General features: G+C 52.7%; 5 protein-coding genes across 5 annotated transcripts; 3 read left to right on the forward strand and 2 right to left on the reverse strand.

The window, feature by feature from the left end:
* Window positions 1-4,079: 4,079 nt before the first annotated feature.
* Window positions 4,080-4,616, forward strand: V2A60_003615 (cytidine deaminase-like protein; the record flags this gene model as incomplete). The annotated part of the gene is made up of 1 exon (XM_083254943.1): window positions 4,080-4,616. One exon carries the CDS (start codon window positions 4,080-4,082, stop codon window positions 4,614-4,616), a length of 537 nt encoding a protein of 178 aa, XP_083111069.1.
* A 531-nt stretch (window positions 4,617-5,147) lies between these two features.
* Window positions 5,148-7,020, forward strand: V2A60_003616 (Fructosamine kinase-domain-containing protein; the record flags this gene model as incomplete). The annotated part of the gene is made up of 4 exons (XM_083254944.1): window positions 5,148-5,691; window positions 6,588-6,714; window positions 6,781-6,837; window positions 6,885-7,020. The coding sequence occupies 4 exons, from the start codon at window positions 5,148-5,150 to the stop codon at window positions 7,018-7,020; spliced, it is 864 nt and encodes a 287-aa protein (XP_083111070.1).
* A 168-nt stretch (window positions 7,021-7,188) lies between these two features.
* V2A60_003617 (uncharacterized protein) lies at window positions 7,189-8,538 on the reverse strand (the record flags this gene model as incomplete). Its single annotated transcript, XM_083254945.1, has 1 exon — window positions 7,189-8,538. One exon carries the CDS (start codon window positions 8,536-8,538, stop codon window positions 7,189-7,191), a length of 1,350 nt encoding a protein of 449 aa, XP_083111071.1.
* Window positions 8,539-9,606: 1,068 nt separating this feature from the next.
* Window positions 9,607-10,308, forward strand: V2A60_003618 (uncharacterized protein; the record flags this gene model as incomplete). Its single annotated transcript, XM_083254946.1, has 1 exon — window positions 9,607-10,308. One exon carries the CDS (start codon window positions 9,607-9,609, stop codon window positions 10,306-10,308), a length of 702 nt encoding a protein of 233 aa, XP_083111072.1.
* Window positions 10,309-11,136: 828 nt separating this feature from the next.
* On the reverse strand, window positions 11,137-13,209 carry V2A60_003619 (cyclin family protein; the record flags this gene model as incomplete). The annotated part of the gene is made up of 2 exons (XM_083254947.1): window positions 11,137-12,755; window positions 12,828-13,209. The coding sequence occupies 2 exons, from the start codon at window positions 13,207-13,209 to the stop codon at window positions 11,137-11,139; spliced, it is 2,001 nt and encodes a 666-aa protein (XP_083111073.1).
* Window positions 13,210-16,378: the final 3,169 nt, after the last annotated feature.

The following is a 16,378-nucleotide window of genomic DNA, read 5'->3' on the forward strand; positions in this document are numbered from 1 at the left end:
TGCGGAGCTGATGAGCTGGGTGCAACAGCTCGAGGCGGGCCGAGGGAAGGCGGTCTGTCGTGCCAGGAACGCTAGGTACGCATTGCGCCCATGATGACAGCAGCGCGCAGTGGGACGGTGGAACAAGGAATGAGAACAAGACCAGACAGGGACTGATAAGAACTGACCTGGGCGGGAATACTAAGGCAAGTACCAACAACAGCCCAGAGCTGGCTGGCTGCTTGGTCTGGCAGGAAGTGGTGGGCCAGAATGGTGTGGATGATGGAAAGCTTAAGCAGCGGCCAGGCTAGACGCACAATCAAAGAGGTCGGGTAAACGCTGAATGGTAAGTTTGATGGCGGTACTAATGTAGACCCTGTGCTCAAGTAACCGGCTCGATATCAGTGAAGACGACGACGACGACGACGATGATGGTGATGGTGATGATGGAGGAACTACGGTGGTGTGTGCAAGGCGGAGGCGGGGCGTTGAGGTACTCCAACTGGCAGCATCACAAACGCAGCAATTTCCACCACGACATTTACACCACTCACCACCACAAATATCAGATCATGCCGAATTCTGACGGTCCCGAAGACGTAACAGCTCGTTGTTCGACAGCAAGTGGCGCAAACTGGCGCACACTGACGGCCTCTTGGGGATCACTAACTACTACTGCGTACTGGCCTTGGGGCGGCGCTGGTCACAGCCAAATGCAGCCACCCCTGGCACGTTGATGCGTAGAGGCTGCCAGCGCCGCAGCAATGACGTCTGCTTCCTGCATCGTTCGGCACAAGGCTAGCCGCTTTGGTGCAGATACTATGCCGATCATTGGTTCGCACAGCACGGATAACCACTGCAACTGTTTAGAGTTCAGGTACTTGGCATCCCTTGGGTAAACTCGCTGCGCCCGCAGGCGAAGCCAGAGAAGCCCAGGTCCGACGTGGGGGTTTGTAAGTTTGCACCATGCAACTTCAATCGACCAACCACCCAACAGTAAAAATCCCGAAACTGTGAAAACCTGTCATTTGCTCATCCAGATCTGCCAGATCCTTGCTAATCGGGTGGACCATGTCAGTACACAACGCAATACTGCACTGTCGTACAGCTGGTTGCCGCAATTCGCTCGCTGCTGATGACGACCATGGCTTTACCGCGAAAAAAAAAAAATGGCCACAAGCATTTCTTCTGTCAAGTCTGCTTTTTCTCAAGCGGCTCTTGACATTCTCCTATTCCGGACGGAATACAGCTCTCTCTCTCTCTCCGCCTTGCGAGTCTCAATCACGAGGGATGTTTTTCTCCTCAGCCCTCATTTTCAGCTTCATCTCCGAAAGAAAGGTGTGCTTCTAAACAATATCTAATCCATGGCAGGCTTGGGGATATTAGTAAGTCGTCAAGGTAGGTAGATGGCTAGACAACCCCATTCTACTACAAGTCAAGATATAAGATTGTTCTCTCACTCGGTTTTCCCAGAACCGCGCTCATCATGCCTTTTCTTCCAGCGAACCAAGTATGCGGTAGAAAAAAGTGCCTTGTTGTTCGGTTTTCATTGTCGTCTGGGGGATGCAAAAGCGCCATGTCGTGCTGCTCTCTCAGATCCATGGAACAAATCCACGAATCTTCGTTCATGAACACGAGGGCTCCCGATTGATTCACCTCGAGAGTTTGTGATATTTCCATGGGCCTCGTAGCCACTTCACATAGCTTCAGCGCTTTGTTTCCATCGTGCAGACCTCGAGCTGTTTGGTTCGACGCAAAGCCGGATGTCGACGTGAATGCTCCATAGACCCCCGTAACAGCTTCCTGATTTGGTTCGCTGGGATAACATGTTGATCTCTCCGCTCTTTTCAAGGCTTCGATGCAACATAAGCCCCTCGTAGGATTTAACAGCTCCAATATAGTGTATGTGTTTCTCCCATCGAGCACATCATCGCCTTTCTGGGTTGTGTAAAGTCCCTCAACGCCTCAGAAATCTCAAGATCGAATACCCCAACTTCAGATAAGTCGTTCCACGCCAGAATTTTAACAGTGTAGCCGCTAAAATATGGCAAAACACATCTTGACTCTCTGGTTGCACCGCAGGAAGTACCCGTATCTTATCCTCAACGATCCGGCGCAGATCTGGCAGTGTGTCCTCTTCGGCGATTGCCAAGCTAGAAAATGAGATGCTAGACATCCAAATAAGTGCCTGGCTGATATTTGGCGTATCGTGACTCGGAAACAAAATTTTCATTTGGGTTTTAGGATCGAGGCTGGGAAGTAAGTATTGTGTTGAAGAAGACGCTAATATTTGAGCACTCATCCAGTGCGTCGATCACCATGTAGTGTGATGACTGGAGTTTCTTCAGCAACCCAGACTGAAAGATCATCCTCCACACTGTGCGCTCATCCATGTGCGTCATTTGAACGCCGTCGGCCACCATTTTCAATAATTCTTCGCGGCAGCCTCGTTCAACATCTGCCATCTGATATGCCCAGTATCGCAGGCAGCCTTGAAGCGTAGACTTCCGCTTGTCTCCATGCTCGAAGAAAAAGAAGCTGCATGTTTTCTCGGCTTGGTGTAAATGTTCAATAATGAAGCTTGCAAGGACCGACTTTCCACTAGCAGGTTTTCCCTTGATCCATAAGATTGTTATGTTCTGACAAGTCATCATTCATCCAATCGACGAAATCCTTTTTGCTCAAGATCCAACCACAGGATGAGTGCTGGCGTAACTCACATAGCCGAGAAAAGTCATCGTCTAGAACATCTGCAGCTTCCAGATACTTGCCCAGTTGCTTCATATCGCGATGTTTTGTCTCCGCATCCGACTCTTGAGGGGTAACCGATACGGTGGTTGCAAGGGCATTGGCCAATAGAACGTAATTGGGATCCAATGTTGAACCAAACTTGCATATGGAGCGATGATCTGCTGCTTTCGGCACCTGGTTCTCCTCGCAGTATCCCGGTAATGCAGACTTTGACTCAACAATGAGGGAACCGAACATTTTCATATGCTGCGTCTCGTAAAAAGACCACAGGCTTCAATTCGAGGAAACATGTCTGAAATCATCGTTGATGACTTTACTCGTAGAGGATTTGGGGTCCAAATCGCCAACGTACGGTCGGTCGTGGGCTACCCGCAAAATGTTTTTGAGAAGCTTGGCTGAGTCGGCACCGCGATGTGGCATCGCCAGAAAGTAGATTGCCACGAACCTATCGGCAAGAGAACCGTGTATTGCATCATGCTTCGCCAAGATGAAGGCCTTCTTTATCACGAGACCGCCCAGACTGTGTCCAATAGCAACGATATTGGTATCAGAGTTTGCAATATAGGGCGAGGTGCTGATGGCTGCTAGGAAACCCTCACCGAAGTGGTGGATATTGAGGCAGTCTCCTTTTCCTTTGCGATAGTCGGAACTGTACCCGTAGGTGTGTATCCGTACAGTATTGAATGCGGGGTCCTTTGGAAGCCATTCTTGGGGCCAAAAGTTTACGCCCGATGCGTTCCATGTCTTCTTTTAATCCCCGCCGAGTCCATGGACAAAGACAAAGTCGAATGTAGGGTTATCAAGACAGTGTAGCCGACTCAACCCCAGGCTTCCAGCCGACTTTTCTGGCTCAGGCCACCAAGTATGCTCTTGAGCTTGATCTTGTACGTGAAAATAGGCCTCCAGAGATGACTGGGCTGGGGCGACTTGAGGCTGCCTGCGATAGATCCGAATCGGTGCGTTTCTGCCATCGGAAGCACTGGATTGGCGATATGCCACTGTTAGTCGCGCTGTTTGCCAGAAACAAGATCAGGGCATCGATTTACCATGCTGCCTGAGCTTAACCCCAGTACTCATGCGACAGAGCATGGGCCGTGCCTGTTAGACAAGAGCTCGGTCATAATCGCGTCTTGCGTTGCGTATGGGCCGAACATAGCCTGGCTGCCTGGGTCGCACAACCCCCGCTTGAGCAATCACCACTGCCATCCGCACGAGACCTGCAAACTGCAGCCAATCAGCTGAGGGCCTTCAGCTGCGAGGCTCTTCCTTTTACGCAAATTTTTAACCCGTCGCCATCATACCACTTTCTCCTTCTCTCTCCTCGGTGTATCTGGCAAGCACAGACCAAGATGCAGTCTCAAACGCGCTATCCCGCAATCGCTGTGCGAGACCACGAAGGCTTCATGGAACTCGCGCTAGTAGAGGCTCAGAAGTCGCCGCCCGCTGGCAACAAATTTTGCGTCGGTGCGGTGCTCGTGGACGAGGACACTGGTCAGGTCCTGTCTACCGGATATTCCCTCGAGTATCCACGCGACTACAAGGGCGACAAGGGGACGACACACGCGGAGCAATGCTGCTTCATCAAGATCTCGGACGAAAACAATCTCCCGGAAGCCCTCATCCATCAAGTCCTCCCCCCCAACACTGTCCTCTACACAACCATGGAGCCTTGCAATGAACGATTGAGCGGCAACACGACGTGTGCAACACGGATTCTGCGACTCAATGGTGCTATCAAGACGGTCTATGTTGGTATTCGAGAGCCGGGTACATTCATCGCCAATAATGATGGGCAGAAGAGGCTAGAAGACGCCGGTGTCAACGTCGTGTATCCTGTCGAACATTGGCGTGACAGAATTACTGCTATATCTACGGCGGGACACTAGATCTTGTTCTTTGCCACACAGTAGGCTGTAAACCTCACATCTTTGGGATAAATCAAGGGTGGTCACAACCAGAGTTGGCTTATATGAGAAATTCATCGTACCTTTGAAAAAAAAAAAGCGTTGCGGATAGCTGGATGAACTGTAGCAGCCGCCGAAAGCGCAAAGGGCTCACACCCCCGCATCTCACCCGTGCGTGTTATCCGACTGACAATTTTTCACCCTGCACTGATAGACGGAACCACTGGAAATGAATTACCACGGCCAAGGAGAGTTTGAGTTTGGTGCTGGCAACACCAAAGTTGACCCGTCTGTGCAAAAAGGTCGGTATTACCTCCGTCTTTTTGCCTCAAATCGTGTTCAGAGCCTAATGGGGGGGGGTTCATAGAGCTGCCCTGTGATGCCAAAGTCACTGCGACGGAAGGCTTCAATGTCAGCTTTTGGGCCAGGACAGGTCGCATTGACGTTGAACGAGGCGACGGCACATCCCAATCGTACTTTATCAAGGTAATATCGACGGATGTAGGTAGGAACATGGTCATGGGCGAGTTTGAATCGATGAAAACGATTCACAGTGTCGTGCCGGGCTTTGTTCCAAGGCCCATCGCTTGGGGGCAATACGCCACGATACCTGACACGTATTTCTACCTGTGCGAGTATCGCGAGATGATTGACAACATGCCCGATCCCGCCGATTTTACTCGCTTACTCGCAAGGCTGCATCAAGATGGGGAGTCTCCCTCGGGCAGGTTTGGCTTCCACACGACCACGTACGCGGGCAATCTTCCTCAGAGGGTCGGGTGGGAAGACAGCTGGGAAGTCTTCTTCGCCAAGAGCATGCGCTATGCCTTGGATCTGGAGATTGAAAGAAACGGCCAAAGTGCACAGCTGTCTGCGCTATCCGATAAGCTGTTCGCCAGGGTGATTCCTCGCCTGCTACGGCCGCTGGAGAGCAACGGCCGATCGCTGAGACCGTCGCTGGTGCACGGCGACCTGTGGTATGCCAATTCCGGGATAGATGTCAATAGTGGCCAGCTTCTCATCTTTGATGCGTGCTGCTTCTATGCTCACCACGAGTGTAAGTCGGCCTTCAGCGTACATGCAGCATCCAGCAAGCACTAACGTCGGTCACCCACTTCTCGGCACCACCCACTTCTCGGCACCCTTTTTACACCAAAAGTACCACTTTTTAACAGCCTATATTATAGTAGAAAAAGTATATAAGTAGTAAATAAAATATATATTAATTTCTTTATAGTATATCCTATATAATTATATAAAGACTACTAAGAAATAAAATTATAGGAAATTAGGATAATTATATAACTTTTTTAAAAATAAATGTTAAGGTTTATTAGTATTTTACTAGTAAACCTTAATACTTTTCTTTTACTTTTTACTTTTTAAAGATAATTATTAAAAATATAAACTAAATATAATAAATTATTATTAACTATATTATATATTATAGATTAAGAAAAATACTAGATTATATTATATATAATTAATTATACTTAAAAAAGAAAAAAAAGGGAAAAAATGAATTTTTAAAACTTAAATTAATTCTTATAATTAATAAAAATTTAATATATTGATAAAGAAAAATAATAAATTTAAAGAATTAGTATAAGAACTATCTAGAATTATTATACTTCTAGGGCTATTTTATTTCTATATCTATTTAAGATATAAAAAATAGGTTTTTTTCTATAGATTTTTAAAGTAAAGGATTTTCTTTATCTTTAAAAATCTAGCTAAAATTAGGTTCTGTATAAAAAAGTATATAAACTTCTATGTATATAGATTAAGTAAAAAATAATATTATAGTATTTATTATATATTTAAAAAAGAATAGGTAGGGCTAATATAGGTATTTAAAAATGTAGTGTTTTGGTGTAAAAAGGGTGCCGAGAAGTGGGTGGTGCCGAGAAGTGGGTGACCGACGTTAACTAACGGTTGCGGGCTTTTTCCCAGACGAATTTGGGCAGTGGCGGCCACCATGCAACAGGTTTGGGGAGGAGTACATTGCAGCCTACATTTCGCAGCAGCCAATCTCCAAGCCAGAGGAGGACTTTTTCGGCCGACTGGATCTCTACAGACTGTGAATTCACCTTTGCTCTTCTCCCTTTTTTTCCTCTCGTTGGACGTCTACTCACAAATTGTGTAGGCGGTTCGATACCCATGTGTCTGCTCTATTTCCTGCGAGTGTTGACCTCAGAAAACAGTAAGGTACCATGCCCTTTTGCTACAAACCCTCCACTTACGTTTTAGGGTCATTGATGTCATGCGAGATCTCGTCGAAAGATATGGAAGCGATTCCACGAAAGAGGAGCAGGACGACATGTCTCAAGCTACATCGCTTTACCCCGGCACCTATACAGTCGATCATGATAAGATGTTATCATAAGCTCAAAGCGCTTGTATTTCTACATTCTTTTTTTTTCAGCTCCCGTATATATATATATCTATAGAAAGCAAAGCAAAGCAACATGGCTGTTATATCAGAGCTGCTTCGAGAGTTTTTTTTTTTTGTCTCACCTCTGATTTACTTGTAGTTTGCTATTCCTTTCATCTTCTATCGGATGAAGCCCTTGGGACCGCCCCAGTTGCCCTTGACCATGTGATTCTTGTACACCCACGGGAAAAAGTCCTTCTTGAGGTGGTAAAAGGCGCGGTTCGGGGTCGCCTGGTCGATGCCGAGGCCGGCAAACGTCTCCTTGGGCTCGCCGCCGTACTTGAACTCGGCGAGCAGCACCCTGCCGTACTCGGTCGTCAGCGGGCACGACGTGTAGCCGTCGTACGCGGCGGGCGGCGGCGCCGCCGACCGGCCCTCGAGCGCGCTCAGCAGGTTGGCCACGACGACGGGCGCCTGGGCCGTGACGGCCGCGGCCGTCTTGGCCGTCGGCAGGTTGGAGGCGTCGCCGAGCGCCCACACGTTGGCGTGCGTCTTGTGGCGCAGCGTCGCCTGGTCCACGTCCACCAGGCCCGCGGCGTCGGCGAGCGGGCTGCCGGCGACGAAGGCGTGGGGCCCCATCTTGGGCACCGCGTGCAGCAGGTCGAACTGGCGCGTCGTCTTGGAGCCGTCGGCGAGTGCAAAGACGGCCTTGTCGCCGTCGACCTCGACCAGGTCGTGCTGGAAGAGGCCCTCGACTCCGCGCTCCACGCGCAGCGCCTCGAGCGCGGCGCTGTACTTGGGCACGCCGAACATGGCGGGCGTCGCCGTGGCAAAGGTGATGCTGACGTCCGACGTGCCGCCGCCGCCGGCCTTGTACAGGCCCGCGCGCTTCCAGTGGTCCAGGGCCAGCCACATGACCTTTTGGGGCGCGCCGGCGCACTTGATCATGCCGGCGGGCTGCGTGAAGAGTGCCCTGCCGCTGCGCAGCTTCTCGACGGTGCCAAAGACCTTGTCGGCGCCCTCGTAACCGTAGACGGTGGAGACGGGCAGGGCCGGATCCGCCAGCGCCTCGGGCAGGCCCTTGATCTTGTCGTAGTGGATGCCGATGCCGGGGCAGACGACGAGCTGCTCGTACTGCAGCCTGTCGCCGCCAGACAGCGTGACGGCGTTGTCCTCAGGGTCGAAGCCCTGCACGCCCTGGTGGTAGAGCTTGAGCCTGGGGTCCAGCACGTCCGTGACGCGCATCCGCAGGTCGTCCTTGTCCTTGAGGCCGCCGCCGACGAGCGTCCATCCGGGCTGGTAGTGGTGCCACTCGGCCGGGTCGACGACGGCGATGTCGTCGCTCGCGTACCGCCCGGAGCGCAGCAGCTGGTGGCTCACGCTGGAGCCGGCCGCGCCGGCGCCGACGACGACGACCTTGTGGCTGCGGGACGCGGTGGCGACGGTCGCCAGAGTCCGGGCGCTGCGGGGGAGCGTCGCGGCGCGCGATGAGCCGGCAGCTCGCGAGAGCGCAGAACAAGCACGCATCATGATGACTGTTGGGCGCCCGTTGCGCGAGGCGTCAGACCGCTGTTGGGTTTAGTTGGTCGGGCCGGCACGCGACAGCACGACTAGTACAATGAGACGCAGAGGACCAAGAAAACGAGATGAAGTTGACCTGACAACGCGTCCCTGGTATGGCCAAAACTTCAAGTAAGGTGTTGATTTTGATACATGTTACGGAAACAGAGAAACATGGCCATATTCATCCGATACCTGCAGTCCATATTTTTTTTTTGGCCGGTCTTGCCTTTTTTCGTGGCGTCGTGTATCAATTGCGTGATTTTAGCATCATCTCCACACCATTGAGACAGCGATGAACCGTACGGCTCGTCGGTGTTGCCGGAAATGGTGATGATGAAGGCTTCATGCGCGATTGACAGCCATTACTTGTAATTTGTATATTTTGCGTCTGCTGCGTGAACGACGATGGTGATATGCGGTGCTAATGGAGCGGCCAGACCAGGTACGCTACATCGGCGACTCATGTTTTCCTAGAGCTATCGTGGAGTCAAGATCTAGTGTGGGTAATGAATCGCACTCCTGCAATTTCTCCAAAAGGAGAATAAACAAGGTTTGCCTAGTCTCGTCTTGGTCGTTCGTGCCCCTCAGAGCTGTTGTTGACTGCCGATGATGGGCGTCCCGGTCAACGGGCGATCTGCCCAGAGCTGTCGACGAATAGGTAGGCCGTCCGTCCTCTCTATTCTAGAGCGCCTGTGGTCGAGCATGAATCGATACTCTACTCGGAAACACGACGTCAACGTTGTTGAATGTGCCAGACTGAGTTTTGGTCCCTGCGCATCACGCAAACGTCAATCTCCACCCGCATTTTGTCAATGCTCTCTCTCCGTATACACCGTATTGCAGATGAACGCGCTGCCACTAGTGCTTCGAAAGGGGTAAAAAAACAAGGAAACTGGTAAAAGCTAACGGATTGTGCATGTATATGATACAACCAAGTCTCTCTCGTCATTCGGTGCTTCATCACTTTAGAAATTTTCAGCCTTGCATCAAACAAATCGAAAGCCCAAAAAGAAAAAAGGGTGCGCCTCTCACAACATGTCAACAACACCACGCCAATTCAAAATCAATCGCAGCCCATTCAGCCGGCACTACACGGTGCTCGACCCGGACGGCCAGCCGCTCTACCACGTCGACCAGTCCCTCTTCACGCGCGACAAGGCCGACCTGACGCTGCACGCCGGCAGCGACGCGAGCGGCGCCGTCGTCGCCGTCGCGCACCTGCCGCGCTTCTCCTTCAACGCCCAGATCGGGCTCGGCGACCCAAACTCACCACCCACGGCCGCCGGAGCCGGGGCCGGAGCCGGAGCCGGGGCCGGGGCCGTCGTGTGGGAGGAGCTGCGCCGCTCGTCGCGGGACACGTCCGCGTACGAGTGGTCCATGTCCCTCCCCCCCGCCGGCGCCGGCGGCGGGAACGGCGGCGGGAACAGCAGCGAAAAGAGGACGTTTGTGTGGCGGCGCACGCACAGGGTCAGCGCCCACGGCATGAAGTCCTCGCCGCTGTCGATGCGCGACCTCAAGCTCGTCGACGTCACGACGGAGCAGCAGCAGCAGCAGCAGCAGCAGCAGCAGGTCGTGGCCGTCTTCACGGCCCGGCGCGGGTGGTCCTCGTGCGGCGTCCTGCAGATCGACGTCGAGTACGGGCCGGCGTTTGACCTCATGGTGACGGCGACCATGCTGGCGGTTTACGAAAAGGCGAGAAAGAGGAGGGCAAGAGCCGGTGCGGCAGGTGGCGGATAATAAGTCAATTCGATGCAGGGACAAGGCTGGCCGGTAGTGTTTTGTCCCGTAGGCCCCCCCCCTCACTCGCATAGGGCGGCTATTTACCTCATGTTTTCATCCCTATACCAAGTTGTTTTGCGCGATTCAATACGATATTATTTTGGTTCCGTTAGATAAGGAGGTCATGATGCTTAATGATTACCATCTGATTTCGAGCATTCTGATAACAGGTATTTGTCGACATGTGTGTGACCTTGCATGAGAATGATCAAGTGTCGCCACCAAATGGAGGAGAATCAACGGGCCAAGTAACAGCAATCACGTCATGTTCAGGAATGATTCAACAAGCAAGCCAATCGTCTATATTCGTACAAGTATCAACAGCTCTACCTCGTCCCCTTTTAGTTCAACGAAACTAGTCATCGCTAATCATCATCCTGTATCGTGTCCAGATCCTTGGACGATGCATGCAATTATTAAACTTTGTGAGCTTTTTTTGTCGGTCCAACCCAGAAAACCGTGGGCAGCCTGATGCAACGGCAGAAAATGCGGTGCGCAGGATTCGCCCATGTTCTATCGAGCGCGCTTGGTGAATGATTGGGGGGTAACAAAAGGAATTGCACCAAGGCGTTGTGGTATCGCAGAAAAAGCACCGGTTGCCATGACTCCGTTCTCCACTCCAGAATAAAAACAAAGTGTAACAAGAAAAAGTGCCATGTCAGGAACAAAGGGAATAGATAAGGATGCTGAGTATGACGAGGAAATTATTGCCGCCGAGGCGCAATTAAACCTTTCAGCACTTGTATGCACCATTTCTGGTATTATAGTAAAGCATCTTATCAAGCTCTAGTTCAGGATGCCCTCCCAGATACCTTGGCCATGACCAAGGACTGAGCCAGGGTTGGCAGCCTGGAAGCCGTTTGCGGCCTCTGTAGAGCAGCACATCCTCTTGCGGGAAGAGGTCATGTTCCACGTGGCCTGAGCCTCAGGGGCGGGGTAAGTACCATGGAGGAGATGACGGACATTTTCCTGAAGACAGTCGTCCATGAGCGCAGGACGGGTGCGTTTGCGACTGAGACGAGCAATCGGCGTCGAGTCCGCAGAGTGGAGATCCTGGTGGTGGAGGTCTTGCAAGGCGCGGGCAGCGTCACAGACAGGATCTCTCATCTCTTCAAGCTCTTCTTCGCGTCTAGCCAGAGGCGTGTCCAAGGACAGGCTACCGAGCTTCGTAACCGGGCCGGTATACGATTCGGGCGAGGACGAGAACATGTGCTCGTCAAAGTCCTCGGGAACGGATGGGACGGTCGGCTTCTGGCAGCTTCTCTCACTCATCGCCTTGACCGCACGGAATCGCGACGGAGCCGCCAACTTGGAGTTGAGGGTCGCGCTAGCGAGGGACGAGACAGACGAGATGGAGGAAGAGCGGGAAGAACGAGAGACATCCGATATCATGGACTCGGGAGACGAGGCTGTGGAGACAGAGTTGGCAAGAGAAGAGCGTCGAGGCGGGCAAAATATCTGCGGAGACGATGTCACCGAGATGGGGAGGCGGTCGAGGTGATGAGTACTGGTGACCGAGTTGGCTTGAGCCATGGCGAGGCACATGGCGCTGGGCTTCTTGTACGGACCCGCACTCACAGCAGGAGTGCAGAGGCCGTTGGTCTGCGGAGTCAGACGGGGGGTTGGCAGAAGACCAAGAGCGGGAGCGAGGCGGCCGGTAGCGTAGGCGGGGGTGCCCAGCGGCTCCGCAACCGCGACGGGAACCGAGGTGAAAGCCTTGGGCGTAGTATCGACGGCAGCGACGAGGGCGGCGCGGCCATCCGCGGGAGGGTTCAGGATGCTACGGGGAGAGAGCGCACAAAGATCGCTGCGCTTGGGACTCGCCAGAGGCAGCAAACCATCAATGTTGGTTAGCTCCGGGTTGAGTCTGAGGATCAGGTTCCTCCACTCAATGCCCTGCTGGGACACGCTTTGGGCGGCACCGGGCGAGGGGGGCGAGGGAGGAGGCGTGTACTTGAGAACAATCTCGGTCCAACGCTGAAAAACGTCGTCGGCGATATGCAGCTTCCAGTTGACAGCGAGGAGGAAAGAGATTTCGTTCTGGTTGATTTCGTTGGTGTTGAGGCCTGAAATCTTGCTCCAGGCGCGAGCGGAGTAGTTGCGGTCCTGAAGGTACTTGGAGGCGAGAATCAAGGCGGCGAGGAACATGCGACGTCCACACTGGAGGGCTCGGTCGGCATGACGGTCGTCAGGCTGCTCCATGGTGAAGTTGTACTTGGGGACATAGGGCTTGATGAGAATGAGATAGTAGAGGGCAACCTGCAGGGTGGAGTAGCTGGTGCGCGAGCGGCGCAGAGTCTCCTGGATGAAGGTGCGCAGAGGCAGGACTGCCTTGCTACCGAGCTCGGAGCGGCATGCCGCGGAGGAGAGGGGCCAGATTGCCTCGACGATTTGCGTCGACGAGTCTGTATGGGTGATTGTGTGAGAGGAGCATTCTGGAAAGAGGCTGCAAGAAAACGGGTTGCGCAAAAACATACCAACAAGAGAGTCGACAAAGTTGACCTTGCGGTCGCATTGACGGACTAGGGCGGGAGGACAGACAGCTCGTGCGCGGGATCCAGGACCAGAGCGACGAGGGTTCTGGCGCAACTCTTTGGGGAGAGCGTCAGAAACGACGGCCTTGTTCAGGGCCGATCGATAGTTGACCGTCTGGGCCGGGGCGGCGTGCTTGCGGAAGTAGGGGTCGCAAGAGTCGGAGTCGGAAGTGGAGGAAAGAGAGGTGTCATCGGAGGATTGGGAGGCCGTGTCAGACCAGGTGGAGTTGGTGGTCGAGACGGAGGATGTCAGGATGTTGTTATAGGTGGCGTATTGGTTGTGGATGGAGACATAGGTCGGCGAGATATCGTTGTCGACCTGCATTTTGAAGGGTGATGTATATAGTATTATGAAAGGGGGGCTTGAAGGGCGTAGATGGGATTTTCAAGCCGAGTATCGTATATATTCCAGTCGCCGTCTGGCTATGTCAAACCAAGAGACGAATCGTTGAATTACCGTCGAGTAAATGTCGGAGGTTACCGTGTCCAAGTAGAGCTAGCCAATGTCGAAGTTGCGCAGATGCAACTCAGACAAGAGCTAGTGTCGAGAAGGTGTGATGTGGAGAAGAGATAGCTAAACGTCGAAGCCTGTAAAGGCTTTCTTCACAATAACGATGGAACCGGTAGACGAGGCAGAGACGGCGACTGGGATAGTTGTGTGGGATGCAAGAGGCATTTCGTCAGGACTGTATAATCTGAAGAAATGGAGGTTGGGCGACTGTTTAAATCAAATCAACCATTTGACGAGCCGAGGTGACACAGAGAGATGGAGAGAGAATGAGTATCGAGTCAGAGGGTGGTGACGCAGTGTAGGCGTGTGTGCGTGCGTGCGTGTGAGCGTGAGCGTGTTGTCGTAGGGTGGCGAGCGGAGTGAGTGGTGGTGAGTCGGAAACCAAAACCGGGGGGTTGGTTGGTGACAATGAAGTCGCGACCGTTTGGTGATTGATATGCAGGTACGGGATAGGGTGATGTGCGGCTGCAAGGGGACGGGAGAGCGCCGACAAAGAAGGTATATAACGGAGGGGAGGGAGAGACGGGTAAAGATGTGACTCTTTTACCGTTTGGTAGGCCAGGCGAAGGCGAGGCCGATGGTGACAGCCTAGGAGGCGCGGTGCCGTGTGGGTACTGGAGGCTGTGTGACTCTTTTTCGGGCTCTCTTCACGGGGGTGGCGAAAGAGGTAGCGAAAAACAGGTGGTGTCTGGTGTGGTGGTGTGGTTGGCAGTGGCCACGCGGGAGCTGAATGTGCAGGCAGAACAGCACCTAGCAGGCAGACAACGGGAGAGGGATGATTGATGGCAGTGGGCCACAGGCGGTTTCGGAGGAGTATGCAGGCGGGAGGGAGGGGGCAAACAGTGAGTGTCAGCGCTGTTCCCGGGGGGGCAAAAGAGGCAGAGAAGGCTAGCCTAGCAGGGAGGGGGGAGGGAGCTGTGCAGAGGACACTAGGCACCTATTAGGCTGCTGTAAAGTGGTCTGGCTGCTATCGGCAAGAAATCGATTGTGTGAGTAACACAGCGAAAGCGTAGGCTCTGAATCTCGCGGATGGTATCGGTATGACGAGAAGTCGGGCAAAAATCGATCTTGATCCTTGCTGCTTTTTGTCCTTCCTTTCCTTTTTTCTGTTTTGAGTATTGACGTGTGTCGGCAAGATAGTCAAATAGATTGTTTGTGCGCGGTTTGCTAACAAACAGTCTTGTTCGTTTTTTTGCTGTTTTGTCCGGTGTGCGGTCGCAAGGTACAAGTGAATGTCGCTGCGAGCGTGGCGGAAAGTCGGTTCGAGTGGGATCGAGAAAATAGAAATGAATAAATAAATAAAATAGTACAGTATAAAAAAAGAACAAAATAAAATGTCGAGAATATGTTAGAGTGATGCGCCGTGGAGTGGAGAGATGAACCAAAGCAGACTTCAACGAGTCGCTGGTCGTTTACAGGGCGAGTTCGAACTTCATCGCGACGACGACTTTGCAGTTCGATGGGAGGAGGGAAACGAAGAGTCACGACGAGGGTCACGGCTTAGTTTTGAGGAACGACGGAATGAGAATGACAAAGGTTGGGTGGGAGTAGGGGAGAAGGGGAGGGGGGGGGGGGGGGCAAGAAGTGGGTGTGGGCGTGTGGTGCGGCGAGGCAAGGTGAGGTGAGGTGGCCAAGTAGAAGAGGTACCACCAGTATGATGGGACTACGAGTGAGGTACCTACTTACCCGCACCCGGGCACAGAGTATCAAGAGCAGTAACCTGGTACTTACTTACTGATACTCAGTAGGTAGGATGAGTGAGAGAGACAGAAGAGGTTAGGCTGGCTGCAAAGCCAAGAAGAGGCCAGAGAGAGAGACTTGGTACGGCGGGCGTGGCAAAGGGCCGTTTTGCCTCTGTTTTTGCAGGGCAACTTTCTGATTTCTGCCAGCTGGGAGAGAAGGAAGGGAAAGGTTGAACAACTGGCAGGGGGGCGGGAAGCGCCAGACTCCCCTTGATTCAACTTGGCTCAACTCGCTACGGCGCCGCGGACAGAAACGGACTAGCACTGGAACCTACCGCCACTCGATTGGCCACCGAGGCCACGGCGGAGCCTAGTGGCTCCGCCAGTGGAGTGGGGCGCAGCGCGGGCCCTGCAAAGTGGCCAACTGGGCGTGGCTGCGATGATGCACCGTGGACAGGGCCTTGTGCCATGTACTCTGTACAGATTAGCAAGTACAGATTACGGGGCTGGGAGTAAAAGAGAGAAAAGAAGTCTGTAAGTAAGTATGGATTACTTACGGATTACTCTGTAGTCAACAGGCGGTGCTGCCTATGTGGCTCAAGCGTCGCCTCCCCTCTCCCATTCACTCTGCCCGCCACGCTTGCTCCAGAATACTTCCAATACTTGCTGCCTTGTCAGAGCCGGCCGAGTACTTAGGTACCTAGGCACTTAAGCAGTTTATTATAAGTACCTAGTACCCAGTACTGATAGATGGCAATCACAGACACAGACACAGAAACACGTTAGCAAACTCTCGTCACACCTACCTTTTCCCCTGGATTTTTATTCGCCATATTTTCCTTGGCGCTTTCCTTTTCTTTTTTCTTTCTTTTTTTGTCCTTCTTTTCCAGTTCTGCTTCCTGAGCCAAAGTGTCTACTGGTACAATTGCGCTTTTTGTCACAGCCCATCAACCCACATCCCGCCCCCCTGCCAGCCTGCTCAGCCCGGTGGTCAAAGGAAGAGAAGGAGGGGCAAAAGTGCTTTTTAGCGTGTCTCTGGATTCTGCTTGGGCGCCGAAATGGGTGGCGGACACGACGAAATCTTTATGATTGATTAGGCATGGCCATCTAAAGAGAACCATATTTGCAATGCTGGGGAGGGGAGGCCGGGGGGGGATCATGAGTCGACAGCCCAGCCCAGCCCAGCCCAGCCAACTTGCACATATTACACACATACTGGTACACGGAGTACACACACTTTCTTTCCCGCCGTTTCCGCTGTGGCGAGGGGAAAAAAATGACTGCTCTCATCACGACCTCTA

This window comes from Cordyceps javanica, chromosome 2 (genome assembly GCF_051103115.1).
Source record: "Cordyceps javanica chromosome 2, complete sequence".
NCBI classification, from domain to species: domain Eukaryota; kingdom Fungi; phylum Ascomycota; class Sordariomycetes; order Hypocreales; family Cordycipitaceae; genus Cordyceps; species Cordyceps javanica.